Consider the following 15,807-nt stretch of genomic DNA (forward strand, 5'->3'; position numbering starts at 1 on the left):
AGCCTATATATAGAAAAATTTTCATCTGTGGATGAATAAGTACATGTTTCTGGGATGAGCCCATTGCTTCCATGAAATTCTCAAAGGCATGAATGACTCTCCAAACTTGAGAACATCACATTAGAAGTATATGAGTCACCAGTAAATAACTATTTGGGGGAAGCAAAGGGGCATCTTTTTCAAGTCTATTCAGGCTAGCTAGAATATTTTACCCCTCAAAAGGCCACCAGTTCCCACAGAAGCTGGTGGCTTCTAAGAAGGCTTGGGACTGTCTTCTACCACAGGTAAACAAGTAGGTCTTTAGCATTTGGTCTAGGGACAGCTAAGCTTTTTCTTCAAGAGCAGGCCACGTAATTAAAAATCTCCGTAAATGAAGATTGAACTAGGAACATAGATACTAGATATTCTTATGGAAGCTTCAGTCCTACCTATTTTCCCTGTACATTTTCCAGGTTTTGATATATATGGATTAAGGTAAGGTTTTTGACAAATGGTTTTGTATTTGATTCATCAAAACAGTGTACACATACTCTTAAAAAATAATGCTTGTTATTTATATGAATTGATAAATTCCTATAATAACCCAGTGGATCCCTCCAGGACCACAGGTTTGGACCAGTGCTTTATACCAGTGAAATGGATATGGGGGAATAGGCATGTGGAGTTTATAAATACTGAATTCTCCATTTGGAAAACAAAAACATTATTAAAACCAATTAAAAAAAAAACTCAGTTGGCATGAATAAACAACAAAGACATCTTCTGTTAAGCTCTACTGGTCAAGAAGATTTTAAAAATGGTGGGGGGAGGGGAAGTTTCAGAATTTCCAAGAAAAGGAAGCATGAGTTTTTATTTTTTTAAAAAGTAAGTATGGGCTGTGGAAACACCACCTTAGACTTTCTTCTGTTTTTCATTTCCCTTCTCTTTGCTCTAGGATTGTCAAACATTCTTTCTATTTTCTAACATTTCCGAAATTTGGTTAGTATTTAATGATATTTTTTTAAATATCCTTTTTTTCTTTGGTGCCCAAAATGTACTCCCATACATCCTATACTATTTTTCTCTAATAATGAAATTTTGTAGATAATAAAGTGTTCATTAGAAAGCATTCTTGGTCATTGGATGGTTATGTATAAGCAGTCAGTTCTACGTTTTGAAAGATTTTCAGATGAGGTAAAAGCACTTTTTTAATAGACTACAAAATCTGTACTAGATAGATATGCCTTGTTGATTATTTGCAGAATGTGCCTGAATCAACAGAATAGAACATTTTCTAAAGTCCTCCAAAATCAAATCCAGACCTCGTCATTTCTTGGATCCCTGCTTTTTCTAATTAGACTTTTATTTATTCAGTCTTCACCAGAATGCTCCCCACTTTAAATCTAACTTTATTTAAAGATTTTTCAATTGCTTTTGTTCTTTATGTGGTAGATCATCGTGATTAAAAACAAAGGTCTAGGGTAAGAGAGCCTTGATTTGAATTTCAAATTTGCTATTAAAAATTACATTTTGGACAACTTAGATTCTCTAAGCCCTATTTTCCTATAAAACAGAGAATTAGAGTACCTACAATTCATATGGTGGCTGTGAAGTTTAAATGTTATGCATGAAAGCTGCATAGCATAGTGTCTGACACATAATAAGTGTTCGATAAATGTCAGTGACTATGATAATGATAACGAAGATTTTCTGTTTCTGCAGTCTTTTATTTTCACTGCCACCCTTGCCTGTACTGTCTTCAATCACCTTCCAAGCCTGATGAAGGTAGGAGTAATATCACAAAAACTAAAACCTCACAGTAGTAGGACTAATCCAGTAAAACTCACTCTATTCTCCTCCTTTTAATATAAATGGTGAAGAATCATCCTTGGTCATCTGCATATCAAGTCAAAGGAGAAAGCAAAGAAGCAGAAGAAAGACAGTAAAAACACAAATAGCAAGAATATACTGGATGTAAGACATAGGAAGACATGACAAAGAACAAAAAAGCTGAGAAAACAACTAGAAGAAAGCCAAAGGTACTAACCTAAAAGAACAAGAGAAGTAAAAAGACTGGAAGGAGAATTTCAGGCAAAAGGATTTATTTAGAAAAAAAGGGCATATTTTAAATGGTGAGAGAAATGGGATTTTGCTAAAGCAGGGTAGCTTGAAAGGCTACCAAAGAAAAGAGCAAACAAAGCATTTTGTAGGGTAAGAAGTACTGTTACATATGAGTAAGTTAATAAAATTGTCACAAACTAGCAGTATGAAGAGGTATCTGCAAGGCTGGGCTAACCAACCAAAAATAACACATAAATGTGCTCATTAACATTTATGTGCATAGTACATTTATTTATTCTAAATATAGTTCAGGGGCATTAAAAGAAAAATCTATTCAGTTGTCAAAACGGGCCATTATTAAGGCCTGTCCCATTAAAGATTTGATCTATAAACTAATAAAACTCTCATTAGTTTGCTTAATTTCCTAATCAAGCTACATAGTTGAAATTTCAAGATAACTTCCTTTCCTAATAGAGCAAGAGTCAAATTAGAACTACAATTTTTTTTTTTTTCAAACCAAAGAGAGGTGTCTTCTTGGCACCTATTAACAAAAATAAATTTAAGTCAAAAATAGTATAATTTAAAAATCAATGGGCATACTGTAAACTCAAAAGGTCCACACCTCTATTGGTTTTTTTTTTCCCCCAAGTCAATAAGTGCCAAATGAAAAAGAATAATCTGTTTAAAATTATATCTAATAGTTTACAAGCTGCTGAAATTTAATGTGTATTCAGACTCAAATGCTGCTTACCAAAGAAAGCTATAAATATCATCTGAATTAGCACCAGTTTGGTGAGAAAAAAAGTGTATTGTATCAAACAGACTTGCTGTGTTCTGTTCAAACATACTTGCAATGGTCAAAAGTCCAACACTCTTCTTTCGTGCATAAGTGCATTAAGTGGTTGCACAGGCTAACAGCACTTGTAAATGTCGTACTGCAATGTACACATGTTCTAAGATCACAGGCATACCTATCATTCAAAAGAAAACTATAATCCAGTTTTCACTTCAAAAAGTGAAATTTTCTTAGCTAAAAGGGTGAAGAAAAGTACCACAAAGATGGTTTAGAAAACGTTCAATGAATTAGCTTAACTTAAAATATGGAAGGGGAATTGAGTTAGCTATTATTAGTCGGTAGTTAGTATTTAGAGCCAAACCATGCTCTTTGGAAAGGCGGAAAAGGAATATTTTTGACCTTGGAGCTCCTCTAGATTTAACATCTATTATCACTTTCTTGCAGATTTCTGTGTCACGCAGATCATTTCCTAAATCTAAAATACAATCCTGTGATTTGGATAGCACAGTTCTGTTGAGAAGTTTCAAAGCTCACAACATTACCAATAAAAAGAATTAAGGTCTAGTTAACAAAGTAGTAATTAAAGTGTTTTACCTACAAAACCGTAAAAGATTCAATACTAAATTAGGCTTTCTGATGAAGGCTGGGAGAAAAGGTGGTAAAATACACCACTGAACAGCTGTTAGACACAACATTTTATTCAGGGCATTATATGTTCATTACTCTGAATGCGCGATCAATAAAGAAAGTTAATTATTTGAAGTTTTTTGCCAAAATCTTTGTGCTAAATAAATGATCAACAAACTAACATCTTAGTCATCACAGGAAAGAAAACATGTTGAAACAATAAGAAATCCCTAACTTCTCAGACAACCCTCACTCTCCCAACATGTTTCAATTGATGTCTTCAACATTACTGTGATAGCCACAAATATGCTTTACCTCTCTGGAGTGTACTACACCTTGGTCAACATGGTTAACATTTTCCTTACATTTTATACTTCTGAAAAATGTTGAAAAATAGATTTTGAAGACTCCATACGAAAGAAAGAGCCCTATTAACCAGAAGCCCATACAAGAGAAACTGTTTTTCAGACTAGTTACAGGATAATCTTTCCTTAAATCAAAACTGCATTGCGAATATTTGAGATACCTCAATGCCCAAAAGTCAACGTTACAGTAATTTTATTCAGTATTAATCCACTGACCAACTTTGATCGTAGCATTCAATTCAGGGCTAAAATTATGAGACCATCTAAGTCAACCTTCAATAATCTTACCCTCCAAAAGAAACCTATAATGACACTTAAAATTTTTCTAATTTAAAAGTATAAACCAGACTTAGCAATACCAAATAAAGTTTGGCTACTTTCTGCTATATGATTTGCCAATATACAAAATATTCCTTTGAAAAGGAAAACCAATTTGTGTACAAGCACTAAGCTAAACCATTTGTTCCATTCAATTAGAACGCCACTGTAAAATCTAAAACCCCAAACCGATGTTTTACACTCACAACAGTTCTCCAAAACCAAACTATCCCACAATACAACGAGGAATCGGAGAGGGAAAAGTTTATTTTGAGTTAATCACAAAGGACAACAGATACCATCCATTCAGTTTAAAGAGTGTTTCGTTTTACCTAAACTGCAGGAAAACCAATAGCTAAAGCTTGAAAACATTACTGGCAAAAATATGACAGAGGTTTTGCCTCTTCATTAACGCTATGCTTTTGAACAACGTCAACCTCCCATCCATAGAACCGCCTCCCCAGTCACAGCAACTTTTATTTTTACAGATCAGCTTTTTGTTTGTTTGTTTTTGTTCTCACCTTACATTTTGACCAAGAAATGAGGCACAGAGAATTCAGTGCTGATGAGCATTGAACTGACGGTTTATAAAGAAATGGCAGTATAACCAATCTCTGCTCTGCAAAAAAAAGCAGCTTAAAAAGATTCTATGAAAGTATTTTCTACAAAAATCCTAATAAAGTAGGCATAATTAAATTGTCTTTAAATTATATAAGATAGTCATAAATGTCCTCTTACCTGAGTGCATAGTCAAGTCCATTTTTTGCGGCTGATACATCAACGAACTGTCTTCATTTAATGGAAGAACACATTTCTGAACGAATCTCTTTCTTGCAGTTTGATTATGGATCTTTTGAGGAAAGAGAGAGGAATTTCTTTCTTCTCCCATCCTTTTATTTTTAAGCAGTTCTATCAATGTAAGAGACTGATTCCTTTTCCCACTGGGCAGTTCTGGTTTTGTTTCATCATATTCATTTAAGAAACTCAGCCCTTCTTCCTCTGATGCAGACACTGATAAAGCTTCAGTCTTTAGGCCATTACGGTATGCTTCAAGAGGTATAACATTTTGAGATAGAAAGTCATCACCTGATGCAAGTTTTTGAGCTACAAATGGTCTGGGAATAATACGACGACTATTCAATGCCTTTAAGATTTTTTCATATTTTTCTTCATTTTGCATCATCTCATTCAGAACACAGATTGGAGATTTGTGAGCGTCCCACTTGGTCTTTCCAAGTCTTTTCAGGTGGCCTCTAACATGATTTGATAATCCAATTTTAGTATCAAACCAACCACCACAGAGTTGACAAGTGTGTTCAGAAGTGGTTTCAGACTTCTCTATAGCTAAAAAAAATTTTTTAAGAGTGATATCAGAATATTTTTATAAACTGACCATCTTAGAGCCAATTAACTCTAAAATATGAAATTATGTGATGCTAATAAAAACCAAACTTGAGCAAAACTTTGAAATCCTTTGACTTTGAATACAGACTATTAGCCCAAATTATCTACATCAAAACTTACCTTTTCTAACTCGCTTAACAGGTGTCCCTGTGCCAGTTCTTTTGAAATGTTGCATTTTGTCACTTGTGGCTATTTGTTCTGGTGATACAACATGACGGGCTTCATAGCTTAATCCTGCTCTGTGAAGATGTCCCCGGACGTGATTTGACAACCCAACACCTGTTTCAAATGTTGCTGGGCAGTAAGGGCAGGATTTCTTCTCAAGAGACAAATCAGTCCAATGAAAAACAGAACTATGCTTTGACAACGAAGTTTCTGCATTTTCTAAATGCTGAGGATCATGTATCTCATGCAAAAAGTTATTAGTTCCAGCATCTTCATAATATTCAAAATAAAATCCATCGTTCTGATCATAATTAAGGGTAGCATTGTCTCCAGACTCTTGACCTTCTACCTTGCTTTTAAATAGAGGGAATAAGTTTACATGTTCTTGATTAATATCATTATAAGTTTCATCTTCTATAGCCTGTGTAGTGTAGTCACCTAGCTCAACATTATCCCAGGAACTTTCATCTTCTGTTTCATAGCTATCTTTCTTTTCAGCAGAATTAAGTTTCTGCAAAACAACAACAGTCATTTTATGCAAGAAATCTGGATAGCTATCCAAGTCTTCTCCCCTGGCAGAACTTTCTTTCTTAGATTCCTTCACTCCTCTCTTTAGAGATGCACGCCTATGGTCTTTGAAGCTTTCTGGCCTTTTTGTGTCAGAGTTATGAGGGTCGGAAATAAAACTATTGTTGTGAGAATTAGTTGATGATGAAAACAGATGTAAAGAATTTAATGAACCAGCTTCTTTTTTGAAATGCAGAGGATATGAGTCACCTGATTTTCTGATCGTCCTGTAGTTTTCATATTTGTGTCTATATAAATAGTTGCTATTTGCCTTGGCATTAGATTTTTCTTTTGCTGCTTGATGGAAATACTTAGGTTTTTGGTCAACGCTGTTTTTAATCACTACAGTCTTGCGAGAATTGTTCTGATTGCACACATTTACAACACCTGACTGGGAGATGCTTTTCCGAGCTTTTTGTATTCTGTGTGGCCGCTTATGGAATTTTGAAAAATTACTTGATTGTGAGGATGATCCAAATGTTCGCTTTACATCTTGTTTTAAAGCAGAGTTCTTTGGAAATGTGGCTGACTGTTGCTTATTTAATGGTTTAGTGCTATCGATATCTATAGGTTCTTCGAGGATGCCACCTTTTCTTTTACCAAGTCCAAGAGCACTACCGAATGAATCAACACATGATGATGAATGTAAGTACTCCATGTGTTTTTTCAAAATACTTCTGGCTGAAGTAGTAAAAGGACACACCTTACATACGTAGGTAGCTGATTTTTTTGATGATCCTATAACAGAGTCTTTCATGAATGACTTTTTTTGCGTTTTCCTCTGGGCTACATCAGAACTGACAATGGGGCATTTTACCACTGCTCCATGGGCAATGCCTCGATGGCATTCCAATTCATTTTCTGTCACTGCCATGAAGTTACACTCTTCACAGCAGTAGTACCTTTTATCTTTTTCGTGGGTTTTAGCATGTTGCACAAATGTTTTAGGGCAATTGGTACCAAACACACACTGAGGGCATTGTAATCGTGCATTTCTTCCTTCATCTTGGAGTTCTTTCAATTCACGAATTTCCTCCATCAACTTCTGTCTTCTTTCTTGATGAATAATCATATGCTTTAGAAGTGAGTTACGATCTCGAAATGTCCGTCCACATTCTCTACAAGCATATGGCCTTGGAACATTAAGATGGCGAAAGTGACTATTCCCATCCAAATGATACATCATATGCCTGTGGAGGTGCTTTTTCTCCCTAAAATTCACATTGCACTTTGTACAGGGGTAAAATGATGGCTCTTCAGTGCTGAAAGTAGCAGGCGACTCAGAATCACTTTCTTCACATTTCTTTTTTAAGGTATTTGAAAGAAAAGTGCTAGTATGAACAGGTGAACTGTCTTCTCCACACTTATCTGGGTTATAAATTAGATGTTGAAAAGCACCCACAGATTCCAAGTCTTCATCAGTTGATTCAGGCTTCACTTTTGATAATGCATATTTCTGTGAGTCTATTGCTTGTAGTTCTTCATTCTGTTCTAGGAAGTCTACTTCTAGCATTTTTGACTTGTTGGGTATACAATTAGAATCACTAAAGCAATCCTCAGTATAACGGGTTATCTTGCTTACATCCATTTTTCGCTTTCTCTTTTTCTCTAGACCTACTTTAGAGTGAACTGGAGCTTTATCCACCGTGTCTTCATTAGTCATAAGAAACTGAATGAACTCTTTTTGGGGGTCCCAATTTGTATCATTTTCTGACCTAAATTCATCTGTACCTGAGGAAATTCCTGTTAATGTATTGACACAATCATCTTTTACCAATACATCTTCACTATCCTCACCCACCTCCACTTGATTAATTAAAGTGCTATCTGACTTTATACTACTCCCTACTGAATTCTGAATGTCACAACCAACTGAAGCAGAGGTAGGTAGTTTTTTAATGGAATGGGTTGGATTCTTAGCATGTGCTACATCTGATAACAAAAATAAAACTTGATGTTGACTTGCTTTCTGTGGTGTAGACAGCTGAAGATCAGCTGCCACTTTCAAAGTTGAACAAGATTCTGTTGTTGGCTGATCCACAGGCTGTCCAGTGGTTAATGAAACACTGCCTTTATTCATATTGGAAGTCTTAGTTAAGGAGGAGTGTGAAACCGGTCCATTAACAGCAGCTCCTTTAGGCAAGATAAAGTTTTCACTAGAAACAGTAGGAGCACCAGCATGTATAAATAGAGTAGACTGGCCTCCACTTAAGGCTTTTTCAGATATGTCCTTTGACAGTTCTTCAGGCAGAGTGAACGTATTACTATTCTGAAAAGATGTTTGACAATCTTTTGGTTTATGAACTCCACTCTCTTTGTCTGAGATAAAATTGTTGTCATCTAGGAGTTCTTCTTTAGCACCAGTTATATCGGTGTTTATCTTCAAATCATCCATATTGTTGGCAAGCCCATTTAACACATTTAGTCTAGAAAATGGAAAAAGAAAATTTAGATTTGCATGAAAGAAAAAATTCTACTAGATGTATGGAGAGTTGAAAGTGCACATTTTTATTAGCTTAATTATACTCTTTATATTGAGATCCTAATAATTTCCCAGGAATAAAGAAATACTTTAAAAAATGGAAAGACTTTAAAAGTGTCTCAAAGATTAATTTTTTCTTTGTGCTTGGCAACAACCATCCAATACTCTATATACACAAAATTTCCAGGGAAAAGCAACAGAGACGCATTATATAAATAAAGGTGCTAAAGACTGAAGGAAAAACTTTAAAGCCTCATATGTAGATTGCTAACAAAAACTATCTTATTTAAGTCAATTTATAAAGGATAGTCATTCTACGCTAGAGAATAACGAAAATTGTTAAACACTGCAGAGTAGTAAAAGTTTTGTCGCTTAAAAGTTTCCTCCTTTATAAACACTATTCGGTGAAGAACCTTACTTCAATGAACATATCTGCTATCAACATCAACGGCTAATGTATGAAAAAGGAATTTTTACTTTTAAAAAATTAAGACCACTTTGCTCTCAATGTTTCACATTTTTCTAAAATTCTACTAATTTATAAAATGTTTTATTCACAGGGTTGGCATTCATTCCTTATGTAAGTTATCCTCGGTCCTAAATTAGTAAAGTTAAAATTAGTGATGTTTTATGTTATTTTAAATATTCATAGGCTGGGGCCCCAAATCCTAGACATTCCTTAAAGGCAGTTATCCCTTGGTGTGTGGGAGACATGCACACATACCATGGCTATATAATTACTGCCCCTATTTTAAGAGTTCCCTTGCACCCTGTTTTTATCCCACTCTTAAAAATGGCAACATTATACAGAAATTGCCTGTCTTTTTGGAAGAATGTAAGCTCTTGGAGGACATGGACTGTGACCTAGTCACTTTCATATCTCTAGAAACTAACACAGTGCTTGGCCTTGGTGCTCAGGCAATATTTGCTGAATAAAGGACTAAAGTGTTAAATGAACAAAAACACAACTAAAAAATCAAAGCAAAAGTTCTTAAAAGTATAAGAAGAAAAACGGTTTTCTTCCTATGGAATTTAGACCCCCCCCCCATTCAAATAATGCAAATTCCATCATGGTTCTGATTTCTTGACTTATCGATTGTAGTGAGGCCTTCAAAATATCCAATAATCCTCAAGTACGATTTGAAGAACCTGCTATTTGGCAACCCCAGGTATTAACTATATGAAATACCAGCATAAAATTCCATATTTCTTTTCCTTTTGTACAGAGTAGTAAGTACAGTTCATTCATTCTCCAAATATTTAGTGAGCCCTGATTATGCGCCAAGCACTGCTCTAGTTTTAGGGATACAGTTGTAAACCAGACAAATTAGGGCCTGCCCTCAGATAAAGAAGAGTCTTCTGTTGTTCTTATATAGTCTTTTTAATTTGAAAGCGTAATACCATTTTAGGATAGACAATCCAATTTCAGGAACTTACAATCCAATATTTAGAAATTAAAACATTTTCAATAAATTAAAACATTTTCAATAAACTATTATTTCTAATGACTTTTATGCTACCAATTGCATGCTTTGGAAAACATTAAGTCTAGTTCAAAAATGAAAACTATTTCTAATTACTTTATTTCATAACTTAGAACAAGCCCTTATAAATAAATATGACCTTATCTTATGAACAGATGTGTTCTTTAATACAACACACATTACAAATAAATACTACAAATATATTTCTTTGGTATTATTATTTATACCAACAATCATTTTTCCACCTCTCATAGGTCTTAGAATTCTGTTTTGAGGTCGGCAAACTTCTGTAGTAATAAAAATAGACTTCCAATAAGATCATATTCAATGATATCACCCCAAAATGGTGCTAATGTAGCACCCAGCAGGAGTCTCTACATCACATACACAGAAGTTAAAAATGGGCAGCACATAAACATGTGTTATGAAAGAGTGTGCAAATGTCAATGAAATGAAAAGCAAACACTGATGCTATACTATTATTTATTCCTGAGATTTCTCATTAAATTTGGTGTAAAAAGTTATATGCTCAAATAGGAACAATCTCACAAATCTTAAATGGACAACAGAATATTTTAACAACCAGACTGAAAGACACTGCATTTCTGTTCCTACTTATTATAATCACAGAGGTAGACAAATACAAGCTTAGTCAATTTGAAAGCCTATATTAGCTTTTCTCAACAGGAAGCAACGTTGCTAACGAAGTGGTAAATTCAGTGTTAATGAGTGGCTTCACTGTTACCACCTCAGAGGTAAAACCTTCCATGTTCCATGTTTTACCCATCTGTTCTGGTGTTAGAGGTTCAGAGATGGAACAGACGCTTCCCATTTAAAGCGACTTCATTGGTACCCCCTGAACAGCAGGGTGACAAACTATGAGAATATCATGTCGGCTCGAAGACTGCATCCTCATTACCAGAATGGCTTTATAAGAGCCTTCGGTAAGTTCAAGTTCTGAAGATCTCAAACTGTTTTGCTCAAAAATATAGAAAGAATAATATGTGCACACAGATCTTTACAAAATACTGTTATAATATAAAATGAGGTCTTTAACAATCAAAGTTTTCCTTCACACCTACGTAATGAAATATGCCTTACTTGCTCCTAAACTAATGATTATCTCTACTTAAAAACAGAGAAGTTAATTCTTTTTCAGAATTTTTTATTAGCACATGATTAAAAATGTACTCCATCAGTTAAAAAGTATGCTATAAGAAATTGACTCAGTAAGCTAATATTTTAGTAACAATGAAAATTTTTCCTGTTTCAACTTTCAGACTGAAAAATGTTCAAAATACTTTTTTTCTTAATAGTATTCAAGACTCATAGCTGTTGCACTGAGATACAACGAAGAACAATGGATCATCAAAAGATGCTGCACTGAATAACGGACCTAGAATCTTGACATCAAAAATTATTTTCCTACATTCATGCATAGTTATGTGGCATCCAGGCAAGAAAATATTTGATGTACAAGCTAATTTTGCACTGTCTGATACAGCTTTTCCAACTATCTTTACATAGTCAAATATACACAACAGAGCCATTAACAACAGTTTATGTTAATATAACTAAGTAGAGGACATATTTTAAGGTAGGCATTATTAAGTTTTAAAAAAGAAAACTAATGAATAAATAAACTAATATTATATTGTTTAGACTCCCTAAATTTCAATGAATTTGCTCTACCAATTAGAATCTTTTATAAAATGTTTAGACACTATAACTTTAATCTTCTGTGTAATGATATAACTGTAGAAATTTTCCTTTAACTGAATTTTAAAATGTTCTTTAAAAAAAAAAATCACGCGCTTTATAAAAAGCTGCAAATGGAATTTTTAATCTACATAAAACATTTCACTTTCTAGAAAATCATAATGAGTTCTACAGCTATAACTGCCTGTAGTTATATACTGTGAGCATTAAAAAAAAAAGTACAAAGGTCAGATCTGTCTTCAAGATGACAGATCATCACTTATATGCCGCAAGCTAGACTTATTGTCTCAGAAATCTCAAACATCAGTATTTTTGCAAACTATCAGCACTTGCTATAACACCCTCACTACACTACATCTTGAGGTTACTACAGAAGAAATGAGGTGATAATTGCATATTAACATAATTATTCTGTAATCCCTCTGAGCAAGCTTCCTAGGTCACTCAGTAATTCAGATTAGATACAACCTTCCTGTCATCAAATCTATGCTGTCCACTTTCTGTTCATGAATAATTCTTTTTTGATAGAATATTAGCTTAATTTCATTCTTTTATGTACATTATTAATTGTATTTATTGCAAGCAGGTTAATATTTTGTGGGTACTTATTATATAACGCCAACCTTGGTCATGTAGTACAATTTCACACAAAAATATAGTACAATTTGCTCTCGTTCTACATTAGTTCGTTAATCACTATATTACACAAGTAGCTATAAATAAGTTATAATGACACCCACTAGCTGAGTTATAGTTAGGATTTGTCAGATCTTCACAAACCCTATATTCATTTAAATTATCCCTGAGAACACACGACAACTTTAGTCAGTCATAGATGAGACTAGGTTTAGGTTAAGAAGAGAAAACAATTCACAACTGTCATTCTAATTGAAAAACAAATCTTAATTAACTGAAATACTACATCTAAAATTACTGCAGTATTTAAGCCTACATATACTATACACAATATACAAACATATATACCCAACTCTCACCTAGTTTACAATGCAAGTGAAGACAGAGCAGACCATACAACCATATCAGCCAGGTAGTATCTTATTCTGGGTGTCACACTGAGAGGAAACACTAAAAAATACAACATTCATAAGAACATTCAGCATGCCATATAATAAAGAGAAAACTTGGTATGTTTAGCCTATTAGCCAATACAATTAACAATTTACAAATGTTTGAAGGTTCAGAGTATAGAAGGAAGAACACAGAATTAACATGTCTAAACCAGAAAAATGTAGATTTCACCTCATGAGTAAGAAAAACTGGAAACAAGAACCATTCAATATTGCAAAGGGTTGTCTTAAACAACAATGAATTGAGTGGCTCAGCAGGTTGAACAATGCAGAAGGGACTATAAGGCATTGGAGATTGAATAAAATGATTTCTAAGGTATGTTCTCATATGTACTGTATATTGTTAATGTTTGATTACATTATTAATATTTAATATTACTTGAAATGAGCTAAAATTGGAAGTGAAATACACTACTGTACTTCAAAAACATTCTCTAAATTCAAAATTACCTGAAATAATCCTTAAGTTAACTTGATTTTTGAACAAGAAAAAGTATGGCACCAAATGACTAGAGGCCACAGAGCTAATTTTCACCATGAAAACAACAAAGAGGTTTTTCTATTGGCAATCCCCCATCCCCTGCAAAGTCATTGAGTTTGAACATCTAGAAAATATATAGATAATGAGCAGAAAAATAAAACAAAAATACATTGGGCACATAATGTTTTTTTGCCGGCAGCATGTGGCACTGCCATGACAAACTAATAATCTATATGTGATTTTACCACCTAAGACCAAATAACATTGAACTTAAATAGTTTTGTTCCTGATACCATGTATTATCTTTATTCTTTAATAAAAAGATGTTACAAATAGTAAGGTACTAGATCAAAAGCACCTAGCAACACAAAGTGATTCTAAATACAAAGTATACTAAATACAAGATATATCAGATATGTATCAAGAAGCTGCTTTATGGTAAAATTGAAGCAAATAACTTAAATAAAAGAAAGACAAAGGGAAGGGAGCGGGAATACAGAGGCATACCTTTAACAATCTGACAAAATCATATAATATGATAAGCTACTGTAGTAGAAAAACAAATGAGTAATTCAGTAATCAGAGGTTAAGATCTAATCAAGAATTTTACAATCGAAGGAGGCAAGGTAATAAATTATAATTGCAACCAAAGGAGAGTGCTAGGTCATATTCAGCATGGAATGACTGCTTATTGCTTTTATGCTTTCATATGGTCAGAGCAAGATAAGCAATCATCTCTGTTTTGATAGGCTACATGATGCACATGTGCACATGGTTCTAGCAAGAATTCATGTTTTATTTTAAATTAAAGTTATAATTTCTTTCTATGTTTTTCAAACCAAACTTTTGACCACAATTGTATAATTAACACAAGTGAAAAATGTATCTGTTCCACACTTCAGAAGCAGTGTCATCTTTGCCCTCCACCAATAGAGACTTAGTATTATTTGCCATAAATTGTTATTTAATTTTGTTTTTTTGGTGTTCTTCAGTGCATGAACAGTTTGCTGTTTGGGCTTACTTTTGAGATATTTTATAAGTATTAACTCATCATGTCCAATAAGTGCAAAAGAAGAATATTAAAAGTCCTAGGAAGAAACAACATATAACTATATTAGAAGTGAAAATAGAGATAATAAAAAATACCCAAAGTGGTAAAATAAATATTATATATGGATATGGAATGAACTGCTTTAGAGTTAAAAATATTCTGAAGGACCAAGAGAATTCCACCATTAAAAATTACTGTGCCTATACTGACAATAATCAGCAACAGATAAGGAAATGTGACAAAGGAAGCTTTTGAGTACAAAATCGGTTTCAATGCCAGACGTCTATACTTGCCTAATGGTTATTCAGGAAAGGCTAGAAATTTGTTTAAGAACTTAAAAGCTAAGAATGTCCATAGTGTTGCTGATGAAACTTCTGCCCCAACCATGTAGGATTCCACAGGATCAAGGTCCATTAGAATATACACACTGAGGTTAGTGGCACGACTACAAATGCAAACAATTGTGGCTTCCAAGAAATTCCTTATAACAATTGAAAGGATAATTTGTGCCTTAACAGATTGCCTGGAACATCACAAATGTTATGCTAGTTTCTTCTTTTACTCAAACATTTTTGCTCTTTCAAATTCAAAACTTCAAATATTCATCTGTACATACATTTTTAAAGTTTTTTATTTCAATAAAATTCATAAAGATTACATTAATTCATTTGCTAATCACATATTAATCATATTTAGAAAATACAAAATTATTTATAGTGTATGGAAAGTAAACATAAACATTATAACATCCAGAGAATAAATTTTATTTCACTGAATTATAATTTAATTTTATTGAAAGGGGATTCGAATTATTTTTTAAAATACTGTAATAATCTGTAACGAGCACTTAAACTTTCACCTGTATTACACGTATTTAAACTCTAGTATGAAAATTCAAATTTATATATGATTTATATTGGAAAATGACACTCTCATTGAAAAATGAAAATAGTAGAAGTTTTATTTTGTATAAAATATTTTTATTGAATGTGAACTATCCTATTGATATTACCACTTACTCAACTTACATTTTTTTCCCTTTCTCTAAAATTGGCTCCCCAAAATCCAATTATCTTCTAAGAAAAGTATTCCAAGGTAATCACTACTCTTCAATTATCTTCACTCGCTAATAATTCAAATACGAGAAATTTGCTTTCCTTGAAACAAAGTATACAGTAACATGCACCTCTCTCATATCACTGTCTTTAAGTGTGTGTGTG

The 15,807-nt window shown here is 33.4% G+C and overlaps 1 protein-coding gene across 14 annotated transcripts in view; it reads right to left on the bottom strand.

Moving 5' to 3' along the window:
• ZNF644 (zinc finger protein 644) overlaps nucleotides 1–15,807 on the bottom strand; it is a 101,359-nt gene that overhangs the window by 13,750 nt on the left and 71,802 nt on the right. For 7 of the 14 annotated variants that reach the window (XM_039838801.1, XM_039838799.1, XM_039838797.1 and 4 more), the window contains 2 exons: nucleotides 5,671–8,708; nucleotides 4,885–5,490 (listed from right to left, as the gene is read on the bottom strand). The exons of 5 other annotated variants lie outside the window; for them this stretch is intronic. In XM_039838801.1, coding sequence (XP_039694735.1) covers nucleotides 4,885–5,490; nucleotides 5,671–8,708 — 3,644 coding nt within the window. Of the gene's footprint in view, nucleotides 1–4,884; nucleotides 5,491–5,670; nucleotides 8,709–12,962; nucleotides 13,054–15,807 lie in introns of all 14 variants that reach the window. 2 more of the 14 variants (XM_039838804.1, XM_039838803.1) reach the window with 1 other exon arrangement.

The sequence above is a fragment of the Pteropus medius genome, unplaced genomic scaffold (genome assembly GCF_902729225.1).
Source record: "Pteropus medius unplaced genomic scaffold, Ma_sr-lr_union100, whole genome shotgun sequence".
Classification (NCBI taxonomy): domain Eukaryota; kingdom Metazoa; phylum Chordata; class Mammalia; order Chiroptera; family Pteropodidae; genus Pteropus; species Pteropus medius.